General features: G+C 41.0%; 1 protein-coding gene across 4 annotated transcripts in view; it reads left to right on the forward strand.

Moving 5' to 3' along the window:
* The window catches only part of LOC134540631 (protein Fe65 homolog), a 244,498-nt gene that overhangs the window by 213,710 nt on the left and 7,340 nt on the right, over positions 1 to 23,448 (forward strand). For all 4 annotated transcript variants that reach the window (XM_063383483.1, XM_063383481.1, XM_063383482.1 and 1 more), the window contains 7 exons: positions 324 to 522; positions 2,415 to 2,542; positions 6,449 to 6,615; positions 7,950 to 8,051; positions 10,943 to 11,145; positions 12,965 to 13,144; positions 17,721 to 17,891. In XM_063383483.1, coding sequence (XP_063239553.1) covers positions 324 to 522; positions 2,415 to 2,542; positions 6,449 to 6,615; positions 7,950 to 8,051; positions 10,943 to 11,145; positions 12,965 to 13,144; positions 17,721 to 17,870 — 1,129 coding nt within the window. In that variant the 3' untranslated portion in view covers positions 17,871 to 17,891. The remainder of the gene's footprint in view (positions 1 to 323; positions 523 to 2,414; positions 2,543 to 6,448; positions 6,616 to 7,949; positions 8,052 to 10,942; positions 11,146 to 12,964; positions 13,145 to 17,720; positions 17,892 to 23,448) is intronic.

The raw sequence follows: 23,448 nt of genomic DNA on the forward strand, positions 1-23,448 counted from the left end.
GAAATTATAAAAACACACAATACATAGCCATTTATTTCTTTACTTATTAATTATTACTATTTTACGTTTCTGGGCCGTCGCACTGCCTCTAATGCCTCTTGCGGCTCACACATACACACACACGCATGCACACGTCACCGCGGCGGGCGGTTCAAACAGAGGGTGATGGTGGGAGGGTGGTGGTGCCTGGCGGAACAGGGGACACATCGGGCTCAAGGGAGGGCGCAGCCCTGGTTGACGTCAGCGAGAACACACGAGCGCCTTGTTGTCGGCCGAGGGGTATCGGGACGGCCCCCGAGCGAGAGTCTGCCTCGGCCCCGCAGGCGTCGCAGCTACCCGGCCCGCACCGAGCCCGAGGGCAAGGAGCGGCCCATCAGGTTCGCGGTGCGCTCGCTCGGCTGGGTGGAGATCGCGGAGGAGGACCTGACCCCGGAGCGGAGCAGCCGGGCCGTCAACAAGTGCATCGTGGACCTGTCGCTGGGGCGCAACGACCTGCTGGACGTGGTCGGCCGCTGGGGCGACGTGAGTGCGCTCCGAGACCCCACCACCCTTCTCTTCCCCTCTTCCCCCTCCTCTTCCCCTTCCACCCCTTTACCCCTTCTCCCCCTTCCACCCCTTTACCCCTTCTCCCCCTTTACCCCTTCTCCCCCTTTCCCCCTTCACCATTCCCACCTTCCAAACCTTCCCCCTTCCCACCTTCCACCCCTTTCCCCTTCCCACCTTCCACCCTTTCCCCTTCCACCCCTTTCCCCTTTCCTTTCACCCCTTCCCCCATTCCCCTTTCCTTTCACCCCTTCCCCCATTCCCCTTTCCTTTAACCCCTTCCCCCATTCCCCTTTCCTTTCACCCCTTCCCCCATTCCCCAATTCCCCCTTCGCCATTCCCCCTTCGCCATTCCCCCTTTCCCCTTTCCTTTCACCCCTTCCCCCATTCCCCTTTCCTTTCACCCCTTCCCCCATTCCCCTTTTCTTTCACCCCTTCCCCCATTCCCCTTTCCTTTCACCCCTTCCCCATTCCCCTTTCTTTCACCCCTTCCCCCATTCCCCTGTCCTTTCATCCCTTCCCCCATTCCCCTTTCCTTTCACCCCTTCACCCCTTCCCCCATTCCCCAATTCCCCAATTCCCCCTTTCCCTTTTCCTCCTTCCACCCTTTCCCCTTCCCCTGTCCCCTGTCCCCCCTTCTCCCCTTCCCAATTCCTTTACATTTGATGCACTACACATTATCCAGCATTCATGTATCACATTTATTATTTTAAATACCAGTGCATTTAAATGTATTTCAGAAATACATTTTCCTGCTCTGTATTTCATTTCTGATGATATTCTTTATTTATTTCTAACGAGTGGCAATTAGTAGACGCCATGTTATACAAAATTTTTTCCAACATATTGTTTAAATCTTTTTAAATTAAATTCTTTTTGCTATTTTTAGCTTAGCACAATAATTACCAAACTGCATAGATTATAAAAAAAAACAATTAATTTGTTGTATTGTGCAACTCTTAATGAATCACTTTTAAACCACAAATGCTTGCAAATTTATTTTTATTATGAATGTATCGGTCTTAGACCAATTTATTACAAATTTTTTTATAAATAATAATGCACCATATAAATGCACTATTTGTGTGGAGTAAGTATTACAAAACTGTGTTGATTAAAATATTAAAAAAATAACACTGAAATTTGTTTGTTTTGAATACTAAATTGGTCCATAAATAAAACCATAAAGTCTTGCCTCTACTTTATCTATCTGCTATCACTTTCATATCTATCATATGATTCATCTGTCAGTCCGTCAGTCTGCTGCAGGGACGTCGGAACAGGGGGGGGGGGGGGGGCAGCAGCGGCGAGTCGCCCCCGTGCTGTTGTGCATAGGGGGGGGGGGGGGGGGGGGGGGGAGAATAGCATTTCGACCCCCCTCCCCTCCTTTTCCCAGAATAAATGTTTGGTCCTAGTAGTATTTTTCTCAACCGGTAGTTTACAAACGTTGCATCGGTGATCACATTGATTAGAAAATCAAATTTATGATTGTCAATATACTGTAAATTATCGCAAATTCCTAGATGGTATTTTATTTAACTGTCAGAATAGTATTTAATGCATACTACGTCATCAAATTCTTGGAATGGTGTATTTAATATTTTGGTTCGGAAACTCATTAAAATAGCACAATTTTTGCATCTAACAATTACAAATTTTTTTCCGGGGGAGGGCCCCCAGACCCCCCCGCTCTAGGACTGAGGTAAGTGTGGTACATCTTTTCACCCCCACCACCACTCGTGAAAACGTTCCGACATCCCTGGTCTGCTGTCACTCGTCCGTCTGTTTGACGTATCATGCGGACCCCCCGTCGAGGGGCCCCGGCTGCGCGTGAGTAGTAGTGGAAGTACAACCCCCCGGTCTGTCCGCAGGGCAAGGACCTGTTCATGGACCTGGACGAGGGGGCGCTGAAGCTGATCGACCCGGAGAACCTGACCGTCCTCAACACGCAGCCCATCCACACCATCCGCGTGTGGGGCGTGGGGCGCGACAACGGCAGGTGAGCGCGGCGGCCCCCCTTCGTCACCCGCTCGCTCGGGGGGGGGGGGGGGGGAATGGGACGTTCACAGGTTCACGCGATTCGTGGGGAAAATCAGCAAAACCGTAGGACTGGTCATGAAAGTCACGAAATATACTGTTATGGTACCGGAAGTCATGAAATGTACGGTAATGGTACCAGAAGTCATGAAATGTACAGTAATGGTACTGGACGTCATGCAATTTACAGTAATGATACCAGAAGTCTTGACATTAACAGTAATGGTACTGGAAGCCATGAAATGTACAGTAATGGTACCAGAAAGTAATGAAATGTACAGTAATGGTACTGGACGTCATGAAATGTACAGTAATGGTACTGGACGTCATGAAATGTACAGTAATGGTACTGGAAGTCATGAAATGTACAGTAATGGTACCGGAAGTCTTGACATGTACAGTAATGGTACCGGAAGTCATGACATGTACAGTAATGGTACTAGAAGTCATTAAATGTACGGTAATGGTACCAGAAGTCATGAAATGTACGGTAATGGTAGGTACCGGAAGTCATGACATGTACAGTAATGGTACCGGAAGTCTTGACATGTACAGTAATGGTACCGTAAGTAATGAAATGTACGGTAATGGTACTGGATGTCATGAAATGTACAGTAATGGTACCAGAAGTCATTAAATGTACGGTAATGGTACCAGAAGTCATTAAATGTACGGTAATGGTACCAGAAGTCATGAAATGTACGGTAATGGTAGGTACCGGAAGTCATGACATGTACAGTAATGGTACCGGACATCTTGACATGTACGATAATGGTACTGGATGTTATGAAATGTACAGTAATGGTACCTAAAGCCATGAAATGTACAGTAATGGTACCGGAAGCCATGAAATGTACAGTAATGGTACTGGACATCATGAAATGTACAGTACTGGTACCGGAAGTCTTTACCTGTACAGTAATGGTACCGGAAGTCATGAAATGTACAGTAATGGTACCGGAAGTCATGACATGTACAGTAATGGTACCGGAAGTCATGACATGTACAGTAATGGTACCGGAAGTCATGACATGTACAGTAATTGTACTGGAAGTCACAAAATTGAAGGTGGCCAGTCTGCTGCGTTATTGCAGGTTCATTAGGCCCCGTGCACACACCTTCTCTCTTGTGAAAAAATGTGCACACTTTGTACACTTGAACGGGTGACTATTTGGGTTGTGTGAAAGGTTTGAGAGGAAAATAAATAGTATAGAAGTTATTTAAACCTATCTATGTTTTGAGTTAGCATCAGTTATTTAAACTAAGCATTTATTTTTCCTTTTACTCCAACTATTTAATTTTTTTTTTATCTGTTGAGTATACCATAAGATCAGAGTAAAAAATTAATTTTTATGAATAGGGCCTACATATTTTTCAGGACATGGATAATGTTTATTAAGTTAACATAGCCTATTATGAACAATGTTACAATAGGAAAAAAAAATTGTGACTATGTTTGTTACCATATAAATCATTAGCGTTAGCATTAAATCATACAACTTGTTTTAACACAGTTCAGGGTTGGTTTTTTTTTATTGTAGAAATTATTGTTGTGCTACGACAGGTAAATTTAGCTTTCGGCCTGATTTGCATTTTTTTTAGACCTCACTTAAGTATATAGTTGCACATGTAATTTAAATATGTAGTTGGAAACTCTCCACATAAATCATGTGTTAATTATTTCTAAAAATATTTTAGTTTTGGGATATAAAAATTGATACGTTCCTGCTATTAGAGATCTTTTTCATGTTACATTGTGCTCATTTTTAATTTTCATTATATTATATTAAAGATACCTTGTGACTGTAAAAATGTTTGAAAATAAAATTTTATTTAAACATTTTGAAAAAAAAAAAATCCTGAAATTGGTTCACTATTTTTTTGTATTACGCCTGTATGTTAGCGTGTATGTCAAAAGAGAGAATTAGAGGGAATATCGCTTTGTGGTTGGTCTAATTCTTGTGTTTCTCTCTCTCTCCCATACGGTTGTGTTGCTGCTGTCGACGGGTGTCACAGAGAGAGGTAAACCGCTTTCCCCCCGTCTTGTCTTGCAGGTTTCGTGGTGCATGAGAAAACGCTGTCTTGCTGCCTGTTGATGTGTGGAATGCAGTAGTACTCGTGTTTCTTTACCAGCTTGTCATGTGACGTGCGAGAGAGTGTGCTGTCATGGTTAGCATCGTGTTGGCTGCTCGACGCCATTTACTGCATTCTGATTTGTTGTTTCAACTGCAACTAATATATATATATATATATATATATTTATGTAAATGAGCGAGTCTTTCAGTAATTGCCAGTGATGTCTAAACATCTAACCTCGATTTAAGATACAATTCTTTAAAATATATAAGAGCATGATACACGTACTGATAAATAAAATATTCGCTTTTCAAATGCAATAAATATTTGGATGTGAACCCCACACACACATAATTTATGTGCCCGCCTCTAGAATTCGCTGCCTGAATCGTAAACGTTGCGTGCCACCACCATGCGCAGATAGCAGCATGAAACAGATGGAAATGTTAAAACTTAAAACTATTATAAAACGGTTCTGACAGAAACCCTGGAAAAATCCTAACTCTTGGTTCTGATTTTTGACAAGGAATGTTATTAAAATACTGCCCATCTTGTTAATTCATCAAACAGTTAATACTGTAAAGTTTCCACACATGTTAGATGTTATATTTCTATGGCATTACTAAAATATTAACCTGTTTGAATTTAAAACACATATTGTAACATTTTTTTATATTTGTTTTTGCCTAAACGATTGAAATCAGTCTGCAAATACTTTCTACAAACAAACCTTAACCTTGTTCAGCTGATTAAAAAATTTTCTGTGCTACTGAGCGTATTGAAATTTTGCAAGGAGAATATGTATTATTATTATTGTAATGCCAGTTTTCTTACGTATTTTTAAAATTGTAATTACTTTTTCCTATGACTATTTTAGTTTATCAGATATATTCTAGGGCAGTTTTACTATCGTAATGTTTCATTTGGCACACCAAAACTTTTGGTATGTACCCTAATGTTAATGAAAGTGGTTAAATACAGATTTTACACGTGGGTCCGCCATATTGACAACTTCGGCGCAGTAGTTACACATTTCCGTTGGTTTGACTTCCATTCCATTCACAAAATTACTCCTACCCAATAGTGTATACAGAGAGCTAAGATGTTTACACTTAAATAAAAAGTATATCAGTTTTGCTACTGGTGCTCTTTTTATCTTTTTATTCAATGTGTGTTTATTGTAATACATATATTCGTAGTGCCAGAATGTTAAACAGAAGTATAAGAGGTACAGATATTAATGGAGGAACGTTAACCAAAACACATAAGTGATTTGCGTATTATTAAATCAACCCTTCCGCTTTTAAAGTGTGTTGTGCTGTTGCAGAAATAACATTTTTTTTTTTTGCATTCTCGCTTGTTAACTTTATTACTTAAGTGAATGTGAATACATTTTAACTGTAGATAGGAGGTCCAAAATTCCGGCACCGATCCTCGAAACGAAACGTTCATAAGCTTGCATTTACCGCTGAAGTAAAAATCTGGTTGTGTTGTGTCGACTGCACACATTGTAATTTTTTTTTTTAATTCAAAATTTGCTCGGCTTGCGTGCAAACATTCAGCCTGCTTTAGTTTTTTTTTTTTTTTTGTTTGTGTCTCGTCGCATGATGATGCAGGAACTAAACCATTTTTTTTTTCATTTGCATTGCATGTGTTTGCTTGTTCTTTGTGACGTGGTGTTTTTTTTTTTTCCGTTGCCCCGTCGCTCTTCGCCTTTGTGAGGTTTCGACCCCTAGGCGGGCGGGCGGGTGACGTCGCTTCTACGGTTTTTTTGCGCTCGTGTGCCTGGCAGGGACTTTGCGTACGTGGCCCGCGACCGCGCGACACGCAAGCACATGTGCCACGTGTTCCGCTGCGACATCCCGGCCCGCACTATCGCCAACACGCTGCGCGACATCTGCAAGAAGATCATGATCGAGCGCAGCCTGCAGCAGAACCTGGCCAAGCCCGTCGACATAAGTGAGTGTGCTGTGTGTCTCCGTCCGTGCGACTTGACATTACTTGTTGGGGTGCACTTGTAAAATATAATCATTATTTCAATTAATAATGAAAATCAATACAATTTTCAATGTTTATTTTAATGTATTATATTAAATAAATTATAAAATAATAATTAGTTATGCAAATATAATTTAAAATGCATTTATAAAGCAAATAAACTAAACATACGGGAATATAAAAAATCTTGGAAAATTTTACGAACACAATTTCTATCACTAATATTCACAACAATTAAATGTTTTTAGCTATATGGATTAGTATTCAATGTCAGTTACTCAATTATATGATTTTAAAGCACATAATTTTTATTTGATTGTATTTTTTTTACATTCTGTGAAATTTTCATTGCATGGTGCGCACATAGTAAAAAGTTTAGGGATGTGCGAGTTCCCGATATTTTCGGGTACGGTTCGAATCCACAATTACCCGAACCCGGAATCGTACATACATGGATTCAAAAAGTTTTACGAATATTCACAAAAGTTATAAATTAATTTAATACGGCTCAAAAATACTAGCAGTGAAAATTTAAATAAGGCTACTATTATGTAAGTATTTATAATATGATGTAACAAAGAAAGATATGTAAATTAAATAATTAACACAGTGACATTAAAAGAATTTTGAGATTTCGAAAGCTTAAACTATAATTACGAATTTCGTCGTATAGCAAACTATAAACTAAAAACAATTACATACCTACAAGAAGAAAACGTCTTGGCTATTTATTGGAGAAAAAATGGTTTCGTTTGCTGAAATGTTTATAAAATTGTGATTTCCCTGTGCAGTTTATTACGATTGAGTTGGAGAATCGAATATGTTTTGGTTTTCATGTTTTAAAGTGTTTATTATTAATTAAGTTTACATAATTATAAACATTTGAATCTCAGTGTAATAAATAATTGCCAGTAGTTAAAGTTAGAAAAAAGAGAAAACATTAATTTTTAAATTAATCAGTTATTTTTAATTATTCTGTGCTTAATATTCGGAATCGGATTCATATCTCAAATATTGCCAGGGATTTGAATCGGATTCGAACCGAACTGAAAATCAAGGATTCACACATCCCTAAAAAATTTACTTATCATTTTAATCATAACACGTCTAAAGAAGTATAATTTCAAAAAGTAAGCATTTCCTCAGAATTCTTGTAGTTGTAGTCTCGTAGTGTAAACAAAATTTCAGCTCTATCCACGCTCCGTTCTCGTCAACGGGATTTCAGAACGAGTGCGGAAGTTTCCAGCAAGTCCTAGAGGCCCTGGGGTGACGGTCGTGCGATGTGTTTGCGACAGGCGGGGGCGGCAGCACTGGCAGGTCAGGCCTGGCAACACGGCCCACAAACCTGCCCACCGAGCACAGGCGGACTCACCACCGCAACGGCCAGGCCCTAGTCAGTGAGTAACTCGACGTGGGTTAAAGTAAACCCCACTGCGGGAAAGCCACTGGATGTGGTTTCGTTATCCGGCGGATGTTGGAATTTACGGGCGTCACCGCGCGTAGGGTCACGGACCCGGTAGTGACTCAGTCTGGGGTCGTGACATCCATGGGCGTCGCAAGGATATATTTTTTGGGGGGGACTTCAATCGATTTAGTTGTTTGAGGAATATCCATCCATCCATCCCCTGGAAAAATTTGGGGTTTGAAGGTGCAAAAAAATGATTTTTAGGCATTTTTCTTTCCTAAATATTCTAATTATATTTGGTTGCAAAATATAATTTATTTTTTATAAAAAATATTTTCAGATAACAAATTTGTAAAAACACAGTTAAAATATCTGCTGGTGCTGTATCCACACAAAATCATTAATTTAAACAACAGGAGAAACTGCGAAACTACGAAACTAAATATATTATTGGAGGGAATGAATTTGAAGACTTTTATTATTGGGGGGGGATGTGTCCCCCCCGTTACCCCCCCGGTTGCGACGCCCATTATGACATCGCCCGTGTGAGGTGTGAATTGTATCCCCCTTAAAATTGTACGAATCCCCTGGCCCCGGCTCGCTCTCAGCGTCGGAAATGCTTTAATCAGTAACTCTGTAGTTCTTTATCTCATTTCTAAAAGTTCATTTTTTCTGTGTTTAAACAGCTGAGTAACAGGGTAACTAACATGTACAAAATGGTTTTGTGTTCTCATAGAAAAAAATATATATATAAATTAGCGGTGCTCAGTGCTGCTGTGTAGTCTAGCCAATTTGATGTTACTCATTTTTTTGGAAATTTAACAGTGTGGTCAGTTTGCTTTGCAGTTCAGCCAATCTGGTATCAAATAGACAGCTTATACATAAAATATAACAACCAGACATTTATTTTTTGACGTGATAACGTCTTATAAATCGATGAACGTCCGGCTACACGCGCGAAAAAGCATGACTCATTGTCACGTTCCACCTGAGCCGAGCGTGCAAGCGAGAGCGCGGAACAAGCGATAGAGAGGCACGATCGGCTTGTGACGCATCAGTCTCTCTTCCACCCCATCGGCCGATGTGTCCGAGTAGAAGAGAAACAGCGGCAGCAAACAACCTACACGTGAACTGTTTTGTCAACTGTTTATAAAGGACGTTATCACGTAAAATTTTCGTTTGTAAACCGACTTTACAGACAACCCCCCTTTTTTTAGTTACCTACACCAAGGGTGTAGGAAACCTATAAAGTTTGTTTATACAAATAGAACCGAGCTTTTTGTACCTTGCTGCCATCTGCTGTGCACTTAACAAACCACCATATGGGGCTGGATTTGATACAGTCGCGGTAACTTTACGACATGTTATCTCGGCGTCACGGATGGGTTGCTTGCAGGGCAGTATTTAGAGGTCTGCAAGTCTCGGGGCAACAGAGGAGCGGAGGCCCCCTGGCCCCAAATTATATTCCAAATAAAATGAAAATTTTTTTTCAGTCGAGTTTTCCAATAAATAATTTATTGTGAAATCAAGTAGATTCTCTTAGTATTTAAAAAAACATGCATAAATATAATCGGAGACAAAAATTGATATGAAATTAAATTTTAGTGTTAATGAATATTTCTGTTGATATTTAACAATAATATAATCATGTATGTACAAAATACTGTAGGTAAAGGTAAAACAGCGAAAAAAAGAATATCAAAGGATTTGTGGGGGGGCCCTCTGTTTGTGAAGGTCCCGGGGCATTCGCCCCGGTTGCCCTCCCCCTAAATCCGGCCCTGGTTGCTTGGTTCGATCGTTAAAAAGCCGTTTGCCGTGACGTCGGAACAGGGGAGGGGGCAGCAGGGGCGAGTCGCTCCCGTGCTGTTATGCATGGAGGGGGGGGGGGGAGAGAAGCATTTCGCCCCCCCCTCCTCCTTTTCCCAGAATAAATGTTTGGTCCCAATAGTATTTTATTCTCGACCGGTAAGTTACAAACGTTGAATCACATTGATTAGAAAATCAAATTTATGATCGCCAATGTACTGTAAAAATGATCCGCAAATTCCTAGATGGTAATTTTAGTTAAATTGTACATACTACATCTACACTGTCAGAGTAGTATTTAATACTTACTACGTCTCATCAAATTCTTGGGATGGTGTATTTAATATTTCGGTTCGGAAACTCATTAAACAGCACAAATTTTGCATCTGAAATAACAAATTTTTTTCCGGGATAGGGCCCCCGGACCCCGCCGCTCAAGGACTGAGAGGTGAGTGTGGTACATCTTTTCGCCCCCCCCCCCCCCCCCCCCCCCCCTTCAACTCGTGAAAAAAACGTCCCGACGTCCCTGGTTGTTACGGGTGTACTTCCGCCAGGGGCGCAACAACAGGGGGGGGGGGGGGCAAGGGTTTTTTGCCCCCCCCCCCCCCCTTCTGAAACCTTGAAGTGGTGGAGGCAAACGGGGGCAAAGAAAGTGCTGTGTAATCAATTTTTAGATGATGAAACTGCTTAAATAGCACATTTTTTCCACCTTGAAATACAAATTTTCCCGGCGGGGGAGGACCCCCGCCCCTCCCCCTCCCCCCGCCCGGCACCAATAGGGGGGGATCGATGATTCTTTATAAAAAGGTACGAGGGTTATTTTTTTTTTTCAACCTCCGATCGGCTGTAATAAAAAAAACTGGAATGAATTGGGAAATTATTTTAATGTCAAAAGAAACGTTCATCTTTACTCTATTTTTCCACACAATCACCGTGCAGCAGATTGAGGCATTTGTCGTACCGATGCACCAGCTTTCCAATGCCCTCTGCATAAAATGGTGCCTCCTGCCTATTCAGACACGTTTTGTAACAGTGCCCTTTCGGAACTTAGTTGTTGCCCCGGGGGTTGTCCCGCAGCCCAGTCGTTCCCGACGCCCATGGAGGAGCCGAGGAAGGTTCTGCGGGCGCAGTACCTGGGCTCGGCGCAGGTGGGCCGCGCCACCGGCATGGACGTGCTCAACGACGCCATCGACGACATGGCGCGCTCCGTGCCGCGCGACAAGTGGCGGCCCGTGAGCGTGGCCGTCGCCCCCTCCATGATCTCCATCCTGCAGCCGGGGGTGAGCCGCCTGAACGTCACACGCCTCCTTTCAGCCGTTTCAACTTTCCTAAAAAAAAAAAAAAAAGCTCGGCGAACTCTCTTAAGGCCCCCGCCCTTTCGGGCACACACACACACACATGGTGCGCAGAGCTTCAGGGAAAAAACAACGCGGATTTCAAAACCACTCGACGTATCCGAGTGGGGGTATGCTTACGAAGAAGCATTTAAAGAGTTCGCCGAGGCCCAAAGAGTACTTTTGATTTCGGACGAAGATTTTGAACCGTATTTTTTAGGAGAGTTAAAATGGCTAAACCGCATGTTTTCGGAGTAATTTTTAGGCGTAAAAACAACCGGTACGGATTCTTGAAACCACTTAAGGGACTTGCATTACACCTTTATCTTCATTTCTCCGTCATATAGTGTTGCGGTCACCGCTCAAATTTCACAGTTGTCCTGTGCACGACGAGAAGACTGCGCGCCAGTCCAGAGGAGACACAGCGCTAGAAGCACCACTGAGCGTCGCGCTTATCATCCCGCCTCGCTGGCACACATACACCCCTGACGAGGCAGGCCCCTTAAATGCTTTTCGTAAGCTAGGCCCCACTCGGATTTCTTGAGCAGTTTTTTAAATCGCGTAGTTTCTTCTCTTTCGTAGCTCTGCTCACTGGAGTGTGTGTGCCCGGATAAGCTATGTCCTGAATAGGTCGGAGATTGAATACTAATGGCACTGAAAAAAGAAACACACACACGCACACTTGACAAAGACACCATATTTGCCAGTATTTGTTTAAAAAAAAATGGCTCCTTTGAAATTTCATGTATGTCACTGGATTGTAATACGTATACAATGTCACCATTCAAGGTTTGCTGATTTAAACACAATGGTTTGAACCTTGGTTTAAACCATGGTTTGAATCAAGTGTTTTTTTTTTTTAAAAAGTTGGGTTTTTTTTTTTTTTTTTTAATAGTATATGTTAATAATCTAATATAACAATTAGTTTGCTCATTAACGTTTCTTGCCGTGTTATCAGTTAATTAATTTGAATAAGTTGTAACTTTTACCCAGAGAAATACTCCTCTGAAATTAAATTAATTAGTAAGTTTTAGTCAAAAGTGGAAAAAAAAAATTGGAAATTAATAAACTTATTATTTAAAAAAACAAAATCCTATTTTGTGGGAAATCCCCGACTGTACTGTTAATCCCCTCTCAGTGGGAAACAGCCATTATACAGATTTTCTGGACTCCAGTTCTTTGATGTTATAACTTTTCTGGTTCAACATGAGTGGCAGAAAGTGGGATGTTGCAGGGAACCAAAATAACTAGGTAATGTAATAAAAAAAAACCGGGTTCGGACCAAATAAACCAGCTTGATTTTTTTTTTTGACGTGATAACAACGTTTTATAAATCGATGAACGCCGGCTGCAAGCACGAAAAAATCGTCACGTTCCGCCTGAGCCGAGCGTGCAAGAACCGGCCAACCCACCGTGCGAGAAAAATCTTCTATAATATCAAAACAGGTTAAGGTGGGCTTTTTAAACTAATTGTTCGTGATTAAATTTAAAACAAATTATTTAAATTAAATTTTTGCAAAAAACTGTAATTGATATTCGTAAAATTAAAAAAGTATGCCATTTTTTCATCGAAGGTTTTTTATGACGTTATCACGTGAAATTATCGTCCGTGAACTGACAATTACAGACAACCCCCTTTTTATGTTTTTTAACTTGGTTTTTTTCCCCCGACACTTGTCATCGAATGAGTGTGAAAGTACGCGGGGGATCCTGTTTAATCCGGGTAGCCGGAGTGGAGGATATATGATGTGTGTGTGCCCGCCAGGACGAGGGGAAGCTGATAGGCGAGTGCCGCGTGCGCTACCTGTCGTTCCTCGGCATCGGGCGTGACGTCACGCACTGCGGCTTCATCGTGCACACGGCCCAGGACCTGTTCATCGCGCACGTGTTCCACTGCGAGCCGTCGTCGGGCGCGCTCTGCAAGACCATCGAGGCAGCCTGCAAGGTGGGCGTGCCTTTCCTGTCCTGTCCTGCGACCGGGGTGGGGGCGAGACCCCCAGGACCCCAAGACCCCTATCCCCTGACCCCCAGACCCCCAGGACCCCCAGACCCCAAGGACCCCAGACCCCCAGGACCCCCAGACCCCCAGACCCCCAAGACCCCCAGACCCCCAAGACCCCCAGACCCTCAAGACCCCCAGACCCTCAGACCCCCAGATCCCCAGGACCCCAGACCCCAAGACCCCCAGGACCCCCAAACCCGAAGGACCCCAGACTCCCAGGACCCCAAAACCCCAAGGACCCCAGACCCCCAGGACCTCAAGACCCCAAGGACCCCAGACCCCCAAGACCCCACAGACCCCCAGACCCAAGACCCCCAGACCCCCAGGACCCCAGACCCTCAGACCCCCAGATCCCCAGGACCCCAGACCCCCGACCCCCAAGACCCCAGACCCCCAAGACCCCACAGACCCCCAGAACCCCAGACCCTCAGACCCCCAGATCCCCAGGACCCCAGACCCCCAAGACCCCACAGACCCCCAGACCCAAGACCCCAAGGACCCCAGACCCCCAGAACCCCAGAACCCCAGAACCCCAGACCCTCAGACCCCCAAGACCCCCAGACCCAAGACCCCAAAGACCCCAGACCCCCAGGACCCCAGACCCTCAGACCCCCAGATCCCCAGGACCCCAGACCTTCAAGACCCCACAGACCCCCAGACCCAAGACCCCAAGGACCCCAGACCCCCAGACCCCCAGAACCCCAGACCCTCAGACCCTCAGACCCCCAGAACCCCAGACCCCCAAGACCCCAAGGACCCCAGACCCCTAAGACCCCACAGACCCCCAGACCCAAGACCCCAAGGACCCCAGACCCTCAGACCCCCAGATCCCCAGGACCCCAGACCCCCAAGACCCCACAGACCCCCAGACCCAAGACCCCAAGGACCCCAGAAGCCCAGACCCTCAGACCCCCAGATCCCCAGGACCCCAGACCCCCAAGACCCCAAGGACCCCAGACCCCCAAGACCCCACAGACCCCCAGACCCAAGACCCCAAGGACCCCAGACCCCCAGAACCCCAGACCCCCAGATCCCCAGGACCCCAGACCCCCAAGACCCCACAGACCCCCAGACCCAAGACCCCAAGGACCCCAGACCCCCAGACCCTCAGACCCCCAGATCCCCAGGACCCCAGACCCCCAAGACCCCCAGACCTGCTTGCATACTTGTATATGTATATTTTTTTTAGATCTGTAACCTCAGTCAAAGAGAAATTTTTTTCCTTTACCTATTAATATAATAAGCAAGAAGTTTCATTTCTGTGGAGCGTAGACTTCAAGCACATTTTTTTTTTTAAATGCGTTAGTTTACATCAGTACTTCCAAGCACTATGGATTTTCCGTATTTGTTACTGATTTATACCTCCAATTGTGGCGTTACGGAGTGGTATTTATTAATCAGAGAAACCGAGAAACTGAAAGACATGTCTGTCAGCATTTCGTACTACAAATCTTGTGCATGTATTTGGATGTGTGTTGGCTGCTTTTATGAAACAATTCAGCTTAATATGAGTGCTTTAAATAATATTTACCCTCAAAAAAGATTAAACTGTTCAAGAATGCTATGCTTGGGTTATCAGATATAAATTAGAAGCAAGACCTTTTGAAAATAACTTAACATTTATTTAAATCCTTACTATACTTTTTTAACATTACTGTTTTGTTCTGTGTACTTTTAAAATTATTTAATAGATAGATGTATTAACTCACTACAATAAATGTGTTAGTTGTTTTCTATATTTAAGTTTTCTTTATGTGTTTTATTGCCTAGAGGTTGGCATCACTGATTTACATTGATTTTTGGGCGGTTTTGATACCCGATACAGGTATAGGATAGCAGCCGATATTAAGCTCTTGGCCAATATCAAGGTATCCGCACAGGTATCGGAATAAATATGTTCACAATTTAGATTTTTTTTTTAAATACTTGCTATGTTTATTTGCCATACATGTAATAATAGTTTTTATTTTTATTGAATTATTTTGACTACAAATTTAAAGGTAAATTTTAAAAATTATTAATTTAGGCACAGTTATATAAATAAAGATGTTTACCTAATAAATATGCAATGCACAGTTTTCAAAAAACTTGCTTTGAATTTAAGGGTAGAAGAAAGTGACATTCTCGAACATATTCACAAAAGATTTTGTCACAGTTATTTTTTCACATGGTGAAGCTAGTATTGTAAATGTTGATTGTAGTATCAAGTGTCAGGTATCGGTAATGGTATTGTGAATTGGTATGGGAAAATGAGTTATCAGAACAGCCAAATTGATAGGACAAAAATTACAAGTCTGTTAGAATAGTTATTAAGTAAAGAGTCAAATAATGTTTGCTGATTGGTCTCATTATGAATTTGTTGCATTGTATTTAATTCTACACAAGTGCATTCGCCGTTGTGCGCGCACGGAAATAAAAATTCACTCAAAAGAAATTAATGCATGTGTTCGAAACTATGACAGCGCTACTCCAAATCATGCCGTAATTTATCGGTGTCATTACTTCGAAACTACACAAATTGCGCTGCGATACTTGGAGGGGTGGGTGTGTTTAGATAATAGCCATTGCCGATAGTAGGATAAGTAGGCCCCAAGTTTAAATGCTTGCATGTCTACGAGGATTGACACGGAATAGTGAGCATGACTACATAGTTGGGGGTGAAGATGCTTTTTTTTTTTTCCCCGGCTGATGGTTGGAGCTTTCGATGCCAAAATGAAGTGTAGTGTGAGAACAGTTTTAAAAGACTGGAATTTATGTAATTGACTGTGTTTAGTAACAGATATCCTCATTATCAGGCATGGTCAGTTACCATCTCTGCAACGTTCTGGATGTTGCGATAGAGCAATGGCAAGGTAGACAGTAATGATGTACCGATGTAATTGTTTTAGTATCAGTATCAATCAATATTCCTAAAAAAAAAAATTTATTTCCAAACTTACTTCCAACCGAAACAAAAAAAATATTATACTTATATAAAAAAAGTATACTTTCATCCATTCATGGATCACCCATCTTTTCTATTTACCTGTTAACTGTTCCGTAGTCATTTTTTATTTCAATTGTTCTGTAACTTAGGGCCACAGTTTAATATTGTGTTTGCTAATTACACTAGTCAAAGGCATATTGTGACGTGATTTCACAAATTTGATGATGTATAACACCTTTTTTTGTCATCTGTCAAAAATCCTTTTATCAAAGAGTGTTATTTATGTATTTATTCTTAACTTACATATAGTGAATTCCTGGAGATTTTTCACTGTTATTTTATACATAAAGTATTGAGTCAGTCATGTATCGCTTATCCTAAAGAAGTGTATTGGTAATTAATTTGTAATCAGTCTTTATTAGTGATGGGTCAAATTCGAATGTAGGGTTCAAGGGTCCAAAATACATAAAATAATGTACAAGTAATGAAACATATCAACTACGGTGTTATTCGTGTTAACGGAACAATATATTGGGGAATGGTAACATGATAGGTATGAAGAAAAAAGGGGGTTGTCTGTAAAGTCGGTTTACGGATGATGATTTTATGTGATAATGTTATAAGAAAACATTGATGAAAAATTGCATACTTTTTAATTTTACAAATAATATTTACAGTTTTTTGCAAATTTAATTTAAATAATTTTTTCAAATATTATCATGAACAATTAGTTAAAAAGCCCACCTTAACCTGTTTGACATTATAGAAGATTTTCTCGCACGGTGGTTGGCCGGTTCTTGCACGCTCGGCTCAGGCGGAACGTTACAATTCTTCGTGCGTGCAGCCGGCGTTCATTGATTTGTAAGACGTTATCACGTCAAAAAAAAAAATATGAAGAGGTTATCAGCGTTGAGTTTTTAAATTTACTTTATTTCCCCTAACATTTTTGACGTGGCAACGTCTAATAAATCGATGAACGCCGGCTGCACGCATGAAAAAGGATGACTCATTCTCCCATTACGCACATTGCGCCGCATCTATCTTTCTTCCACTTGTTTGGAACAACCATCGATTTGACTTTTTCGAGGCACATTAAACTTGAAACGCTCCCATTCGTTCCCTACTTTTCCTATCATCGTCCTATCCTTAACAGAATAACACAGATTTGGAAGAAAAATAGCAAACATGCATAAAAGTTATAGTTAAAAAAATCTGTTCGTTAAAGTAATGAACATTTTTAGAATTAATGAGCGCAAATAAAAGTAAATTCATCATTTACATTGTAGATTTCATTTCACTCCTTCTTTTGCATCCGTACAAAGTAGCGATAATTCGATAAAAAAAAATGATTCAGTTTCATTCTTAAAAAAGTACGCGATCGTTTCATCAACGTTATCGTCGTGACGTCGTCACGTTGAACTATCGTCCGTGAACCGACTTTGCAGACAACCAATTTTTCTTTTTTCTTTGTATCTTTTCCTTGAGTATTGAATACTTGGACTGCTGAGGATTGTACCGGCCCACCGCTGGCGGGAAGTGACCTGCAGCTCGGCCATCTCCGGACGTGCGTGTGTGCGTGTGTCTTGCTTGCAGCTGAGATACCAGAAGTGTCTGGACGCACACCCTCAGGGGCCGAGCCGTGGCCCGTCGGGCACCCAGACGCCCGGCCGGGGCCTCGGCGCCACGCTCAAGTCCCTGGTGGGCTCGCTGACGGGCCGCAGGCTGCGGGGCGGGGAGTCCTGAGACGAGGTCCTTTCTCTGCAGGTGGGTTGGACCCCTCCATCGCACTTTCGCTCCTGCACGTGTGGGGACGCCCGTGTTCCGCGATTTCATCTCGCGTCGAGGCGTTTCACGAAACACTCTAGCTTTTTTCTAGGAGTCATGAAAAAATCGTGAGGGTGCAGCCAGTACGGCGACCACGTTCTCGTCGGCCCCGTCGAGAGCGGGATGACGAGACCTCTCCCCGACCTCGGCCGATAACCACGGAAGAAAAAGCCACAGTATTTTTGTGAAATACCTTTGACACGAAATGTATTCGCGAAATACAGGTGTTCCTACTGATGTGGCTTTTTTCAAGGCGGGTTAATTGCGTACCGTGAAAACGGGGTGCGTGGGATCAGAATCAAAAGATTGTAACATCATATTTTCAAGCACAATACAGCCACAACACTATTGTGTTTATTTTGTCTTTCCGTTTTGTCGTGTTTTTGTCTCGTTTCAACCGTTGTGCTGAATTTTTTTTTTGGGTTCAATATTTTTGTATCGTCAACATTTGTGGTTTTTTTTCTCTTAGTACATTTTTCTTTGTTTTTCTTCGTTTGTTGACCATATTCCTGTTGCGGAATATTTTGTGGGGTTTATATCCTGTTGACAACAGCAATTTTTGCTTAATTTGTGTTTTTGTCTTTTGGGTATTTTTATTTAATTATTTATTTATTTTTATTTTATAGTTTTCTTCTGCAGAAAAAGTGCTTAGCAATGGCGTATGTCCGAAAACTTACATCATGTCATGCACTCCCATTGCACAAATCTTTCAAAGATAATAGCCGAAAGTAATTGTACATGGAACTATGTACGTATTATCGAATAACATGGGCTGAACCCGTCATCGCCCTTGCACTTCTGATGCGGAAGTACCTGACTTCTTTTAAGGCGGATTAATTGCATACCTTAAAAACAGGGTGCATAGGATCAGAATCAACAGTTTGTAACATTATGTTTTCAAACACAATACAGCCGAAAGTAATTGTACATGGAACTATGTATTTTCAAATAACATGGTATGAACCCCTCATCATCCTTGCACTTCTGATGCGGAAGTACCTGACTTATTTTAAGGCGATTTAATTGCGTACCGTTAAAACAGGGTGCATAGGATCAGAATCAACAGTTTGTAACATTATGTTTTTCAAGCACAATACAGCCGAAAGTAATTGTACATAGAACTATGTATTATAACTACCATTAGAACTATTTGAACAATGTACGTATTATATTTTAAAATTTAACGTTACAAACTTTTGATCCTATTCACCCTGTTTTACGGTACTGGTGAAATCTTAAATTCTGTAATAATTAAAATTTTTTCTTCAAAATACATTCACAGGCGTGTGTGTACCTCCCCTTGGACAATCAGTGCTCCTGATTCGTAGCAGCCTTAAAATACTGGATGATGTGCGTGTTGCAGTTTTACGTTCCAAGTTTGGCACTAGCATTTCTGACTACGATTAAAGGTTAATGCCACAAAACTTTGTATCGTTTTGTTCCAATTGAATGTGATCCGGTCACTCAATATTTCCTTTTAAATACTTTCTGAATTCACCAATTTGTTAAGTTCCGAATTCAAAGCGTATACCAGCCTTCCTTGGGAAACACAATACCGTAGGTCGTAGGTATATTTTCAACTTATTTTTTCGTGATTAACCTGCAGCCGAAGGTTTTGTCGAATTCAGACTCAATCTTAGTTAGGTATACAGTCCAACAAGCTGTATGAAATAGTAGAATTACAATTAAAAGCTACCAAGATGGACGTGAGCACAGGAGGATCCTACCGTGTATTATTACAAATAAAATTTAGTAAAATTTATTCATTTTGTATTCAATTAATTTAAGTAACCTACTGAAGTACGTACTCAAATAACACAAAGAATGTATTAAGATTTGAACGCATTTGTAACAGAAAGATATCGCCCAGTTCCAAAACACATCTGGTACATAGTAAGAAAGTCCTCATCACTTTAAACGTGGCGCTGTCTAATATGGAAAAATTTTGTCTTATTTTTTTTTGTTAGTTCGTATTTTTACCTCCGGACTTTGTTTGTGGCGCAGGCTCTAGTAATATTGACGTATGGCTTTCTGTTTTTTGAAGAATGGGTCCACTACATACATTTATACATCTTTTGATTGTAAGTGTTGTTGAACAGAAAGCCCGAAAAAGGGAATCATAATAATTAAAATATTTACTAAAATTAAAATGGTTATTGCTATCCAATAGGCTCTTTAAATTAAAATTTTAAGTATAAAATTAATGAATATAATCCACACAATAATTATAATAGCGTTTGTACTTTATGTAGTGATTTATTCAAAAGAAACTACCATATTTACCTCAATATAATGCGATAATTTTTATCAAAACTGCTGAAAGTGAGGGTTGCAATATAATCGCAAATCTGCATCTTTGCTGCTGGGAGAATGTTTTTAAATGGCGCAGCACAGCAAGACAACTGTGTCAAGGTCATGGTCGTTACCAGCGATGCGGCCAAAACATGAAGTAACAGAGCTACTAGTTAGCTCTTGGGTCAGTATTAAAAGTGACTGTCGTTTTTTTGGTCGTTTGTGCTTTGTTTTGCATTGTAGGAAAGTTATTTTTTTTTATATAAAATGGATACTGTGGAAAGGCACGGAAGTTCACAATTTAAAATGTCAAAAGGTGACACAAATTTATAATGCTAACTTTAAGATTATAGTGGCAACTCACGCAATAAAAATCAACTGCCAAATTACTCGTAAATATGACATTACTGAAAGCGACGTGTGTAATTTGAGGGCGGAATTGCTTTGTCTCAAGAATGCAAATGGTTCAAGGAAAGCATTCAGAGGGCCTAAAAAGGGACGGTTCTCTTTTATTGAAACCCGTGTGGTAAATTTCATCAAAGAAAAGAGAAGAGACGGAATTCCAATTTCACGAGACGTAATAAAATTAAAAGTCACAAGATATTGCTCGTGAATTGAACATTTTGCGGAATATCTTCTAGGCATGTACTGGTTGGTGTGTAAGAATGATGCGCCGTTGCGGTTTTGTTTACAACGCAGAACACAACTAGCGTAAAAACTGCCAAAATTTTTCCAGGAGAAATTGATTAAATTTCAGAACTATGTGTTTGGTTTGCGAAAACAACACAATTATTCGTGCAGCCAAATTTGAAACGCTTATGAAACAGCTGTGTATTTTGACATGCTCAGCCACAGTACCGTTGAAACAAAAGGTGTTAAGACCTGTCACCGTGCGCACGACTGGAAACTAAAAGCTGCGAGTCATGGTGATGTTATCTGTTTTGGCAGACGGCAGGAAACTGCCACCATTCTTCATCTTAAAAGGAAAAGCTCTTCTTCCCAAAGAAGTGTTTTCGCCGGACGTAATAATTCACTGTCAAAAAAAATTGGTTGTCTGTAAAGTCGGTTTACCGACGATAGTTTAACGTGACAACGTCATAACAAAACATTGATGAAATGTTTGCATACTTTTATGAATAAAATTGAATCATTTTTATTGAATTATCACTATTTTGTATGGATACAAAGAAGGAGTGAAATGAAATCTACAATTTAATTGATAAATTTACTTTTATTTGCACTCATTAATTCAAATATGTTTATTACTTTAACGAAGAAATTATTTTAACTATAACTTTTATACATGTTTGCTATTTAACTTCTTCCAATCTGTGTTATTCTGTTAAGGATAGGACGATGATAGGAAAAATAGGAAACAAATGGGAGTGTTTCAAGTTTAATGTGCCTCGAAAAAGTCAAATCGATGGTTGTTCCAACCAAGTGCAAGAGAGATAGTGCGGCGCAAGCGTACGATGAGCGTAACGGGACACAGAGTAACGGGACAATGTGCGTAATGTGACACTTTTTCGTGCGTGCAGCCTGCGTTCATCGATTTATTAGACGTCACGTCAAAAAGGCTGGATGACGAGTGATTTTATGCAAGAATGGTTATGACTGTTGTGGAATCTGCACCCGGGTGCACTTATGAATAAAAGGGGAATGTTGATCCTTGTTGCGTTTCGGGGACATCCGACACCTGAGGTTAATTTTAACACAGACCTGGTTGTTGTACCAGCTGGAATGACAACCCAGTTACAAGTTGTCGTAAACAAGCCATTTAAGGGCCACCCGCGGCAGCAATATGGTGATTGGCTGCTTACGGGTGACTATTCTTCAACACTGATCGGGAAAATTAAGAAACCATCGGTTCTTCAGCTTGCAACATGGATTTCTACTACCTGGCGAAGGATTACTTCAGAATCTCATCTTCCGTGGCTTTAAGAAGTGTTGCATTTAAAATGCCATGCATGGCACTGAAGACGATCTGTGCTGGCAAGATGAAGATAAAGGCTGCAGCAGCAGCATTGCAGTCACTGACAGTTAATGATTCTTCTTACCAGCGTCATAACAAACTCTTTTAATGTAAATACTATTGTTTAGTGTTGTGACGAACTCAAATTTATATTGGCCTAGGTAAGTTTTAACTATTTAAATTTTATTACGTATTTAATTTTTAAAAAAAAAATAAGTGAATTGTCTTTTAACTGTGATTGCCTCTCTAAACATTCTTTCTCCCAGACTCTCAATAAAAAGGTTTGGGGTCGCAGTGTTCTCGGGTGAATACGATACATCGTTGGTTGAGGTTCTTCACATCCGATGAATTCGCCACGGGCTTCGACGGTGTAGTCACACCACTGGTCTGCATGTCTGTTGTCCCGCGTCCCCAGGCCTCCGCCTCACCCCCCTTGCTGTAGGACGTCCGTAGCGCAGAGCCAAGATTCTACGGGCTTGAAGAAAACTTCTTTATTGTCATTAAAAAATTTGTTGTCTGTAAAGTTGGTTTACGGACGATAGTTTAATGTGACAACGTCATAACATAACAAAACATTGATGAAATGATTGCATACTTTTATGAATAAAATTTAATCATTTTTATTTTAATAATAAAAGAATAAATACTTGTAATTATACTAGTAATCAGATTTTTAAAATGCAAGAATAATTAACCTTTATTGCCGAAATTGTTGTTGTAATAAGAAATGAAAACCACATTAACTTTTCACTTCACTTTATAAACAGTTGAGTGGAAGAGAGATACATGAGGCGCAATCGTACAATGAGTGTAACGGAACAATGTGCGTAACGGGACACTTTTTCGTGCGTGCAGCCGGCTTTCATTGATTTATTAGACGTTGTCTCGTCAAAATTTTAACACATACATTAATACTAATAATTAAGCACAATTATTGAGGAGTTAGCTGCAATAAGGGCCCATGGTCTAAAACAATGTTCTGAGATATCAAGGTGCAAAGTTTTCTTGGTGGCACACATGAAGTCTGAACACAGTTGCTCCAATGAACACATACGTACATAAGTTATTGAATAACATTGTCTAACTTACTAAATAAATGTTTTCCCTAATCTTTCACTATTAATACACAAACACGTAAAAATAGTAGGCAATCTATTTATCTTAAAACTTTCAACAGTTAAAATGGTTCTCTTCAAAAAGGGCTCATAACATCATCACAAAATTTTTCATACC

The sequence above is a fragment of the Bacillus rossius genome, chromosome 17, assembly GCF_032445375.1.
Source record: "Bacillus rossius redtenbacheri isolate Brsri chromosome 17, Brsri_v3, whole genome shotgun sequence".
NCBI lineage: Eukaryota > Metazoa > Arthropoda > Insecta > Phasmatodea > Bacillidae > Bacillus > Bacillus rossius.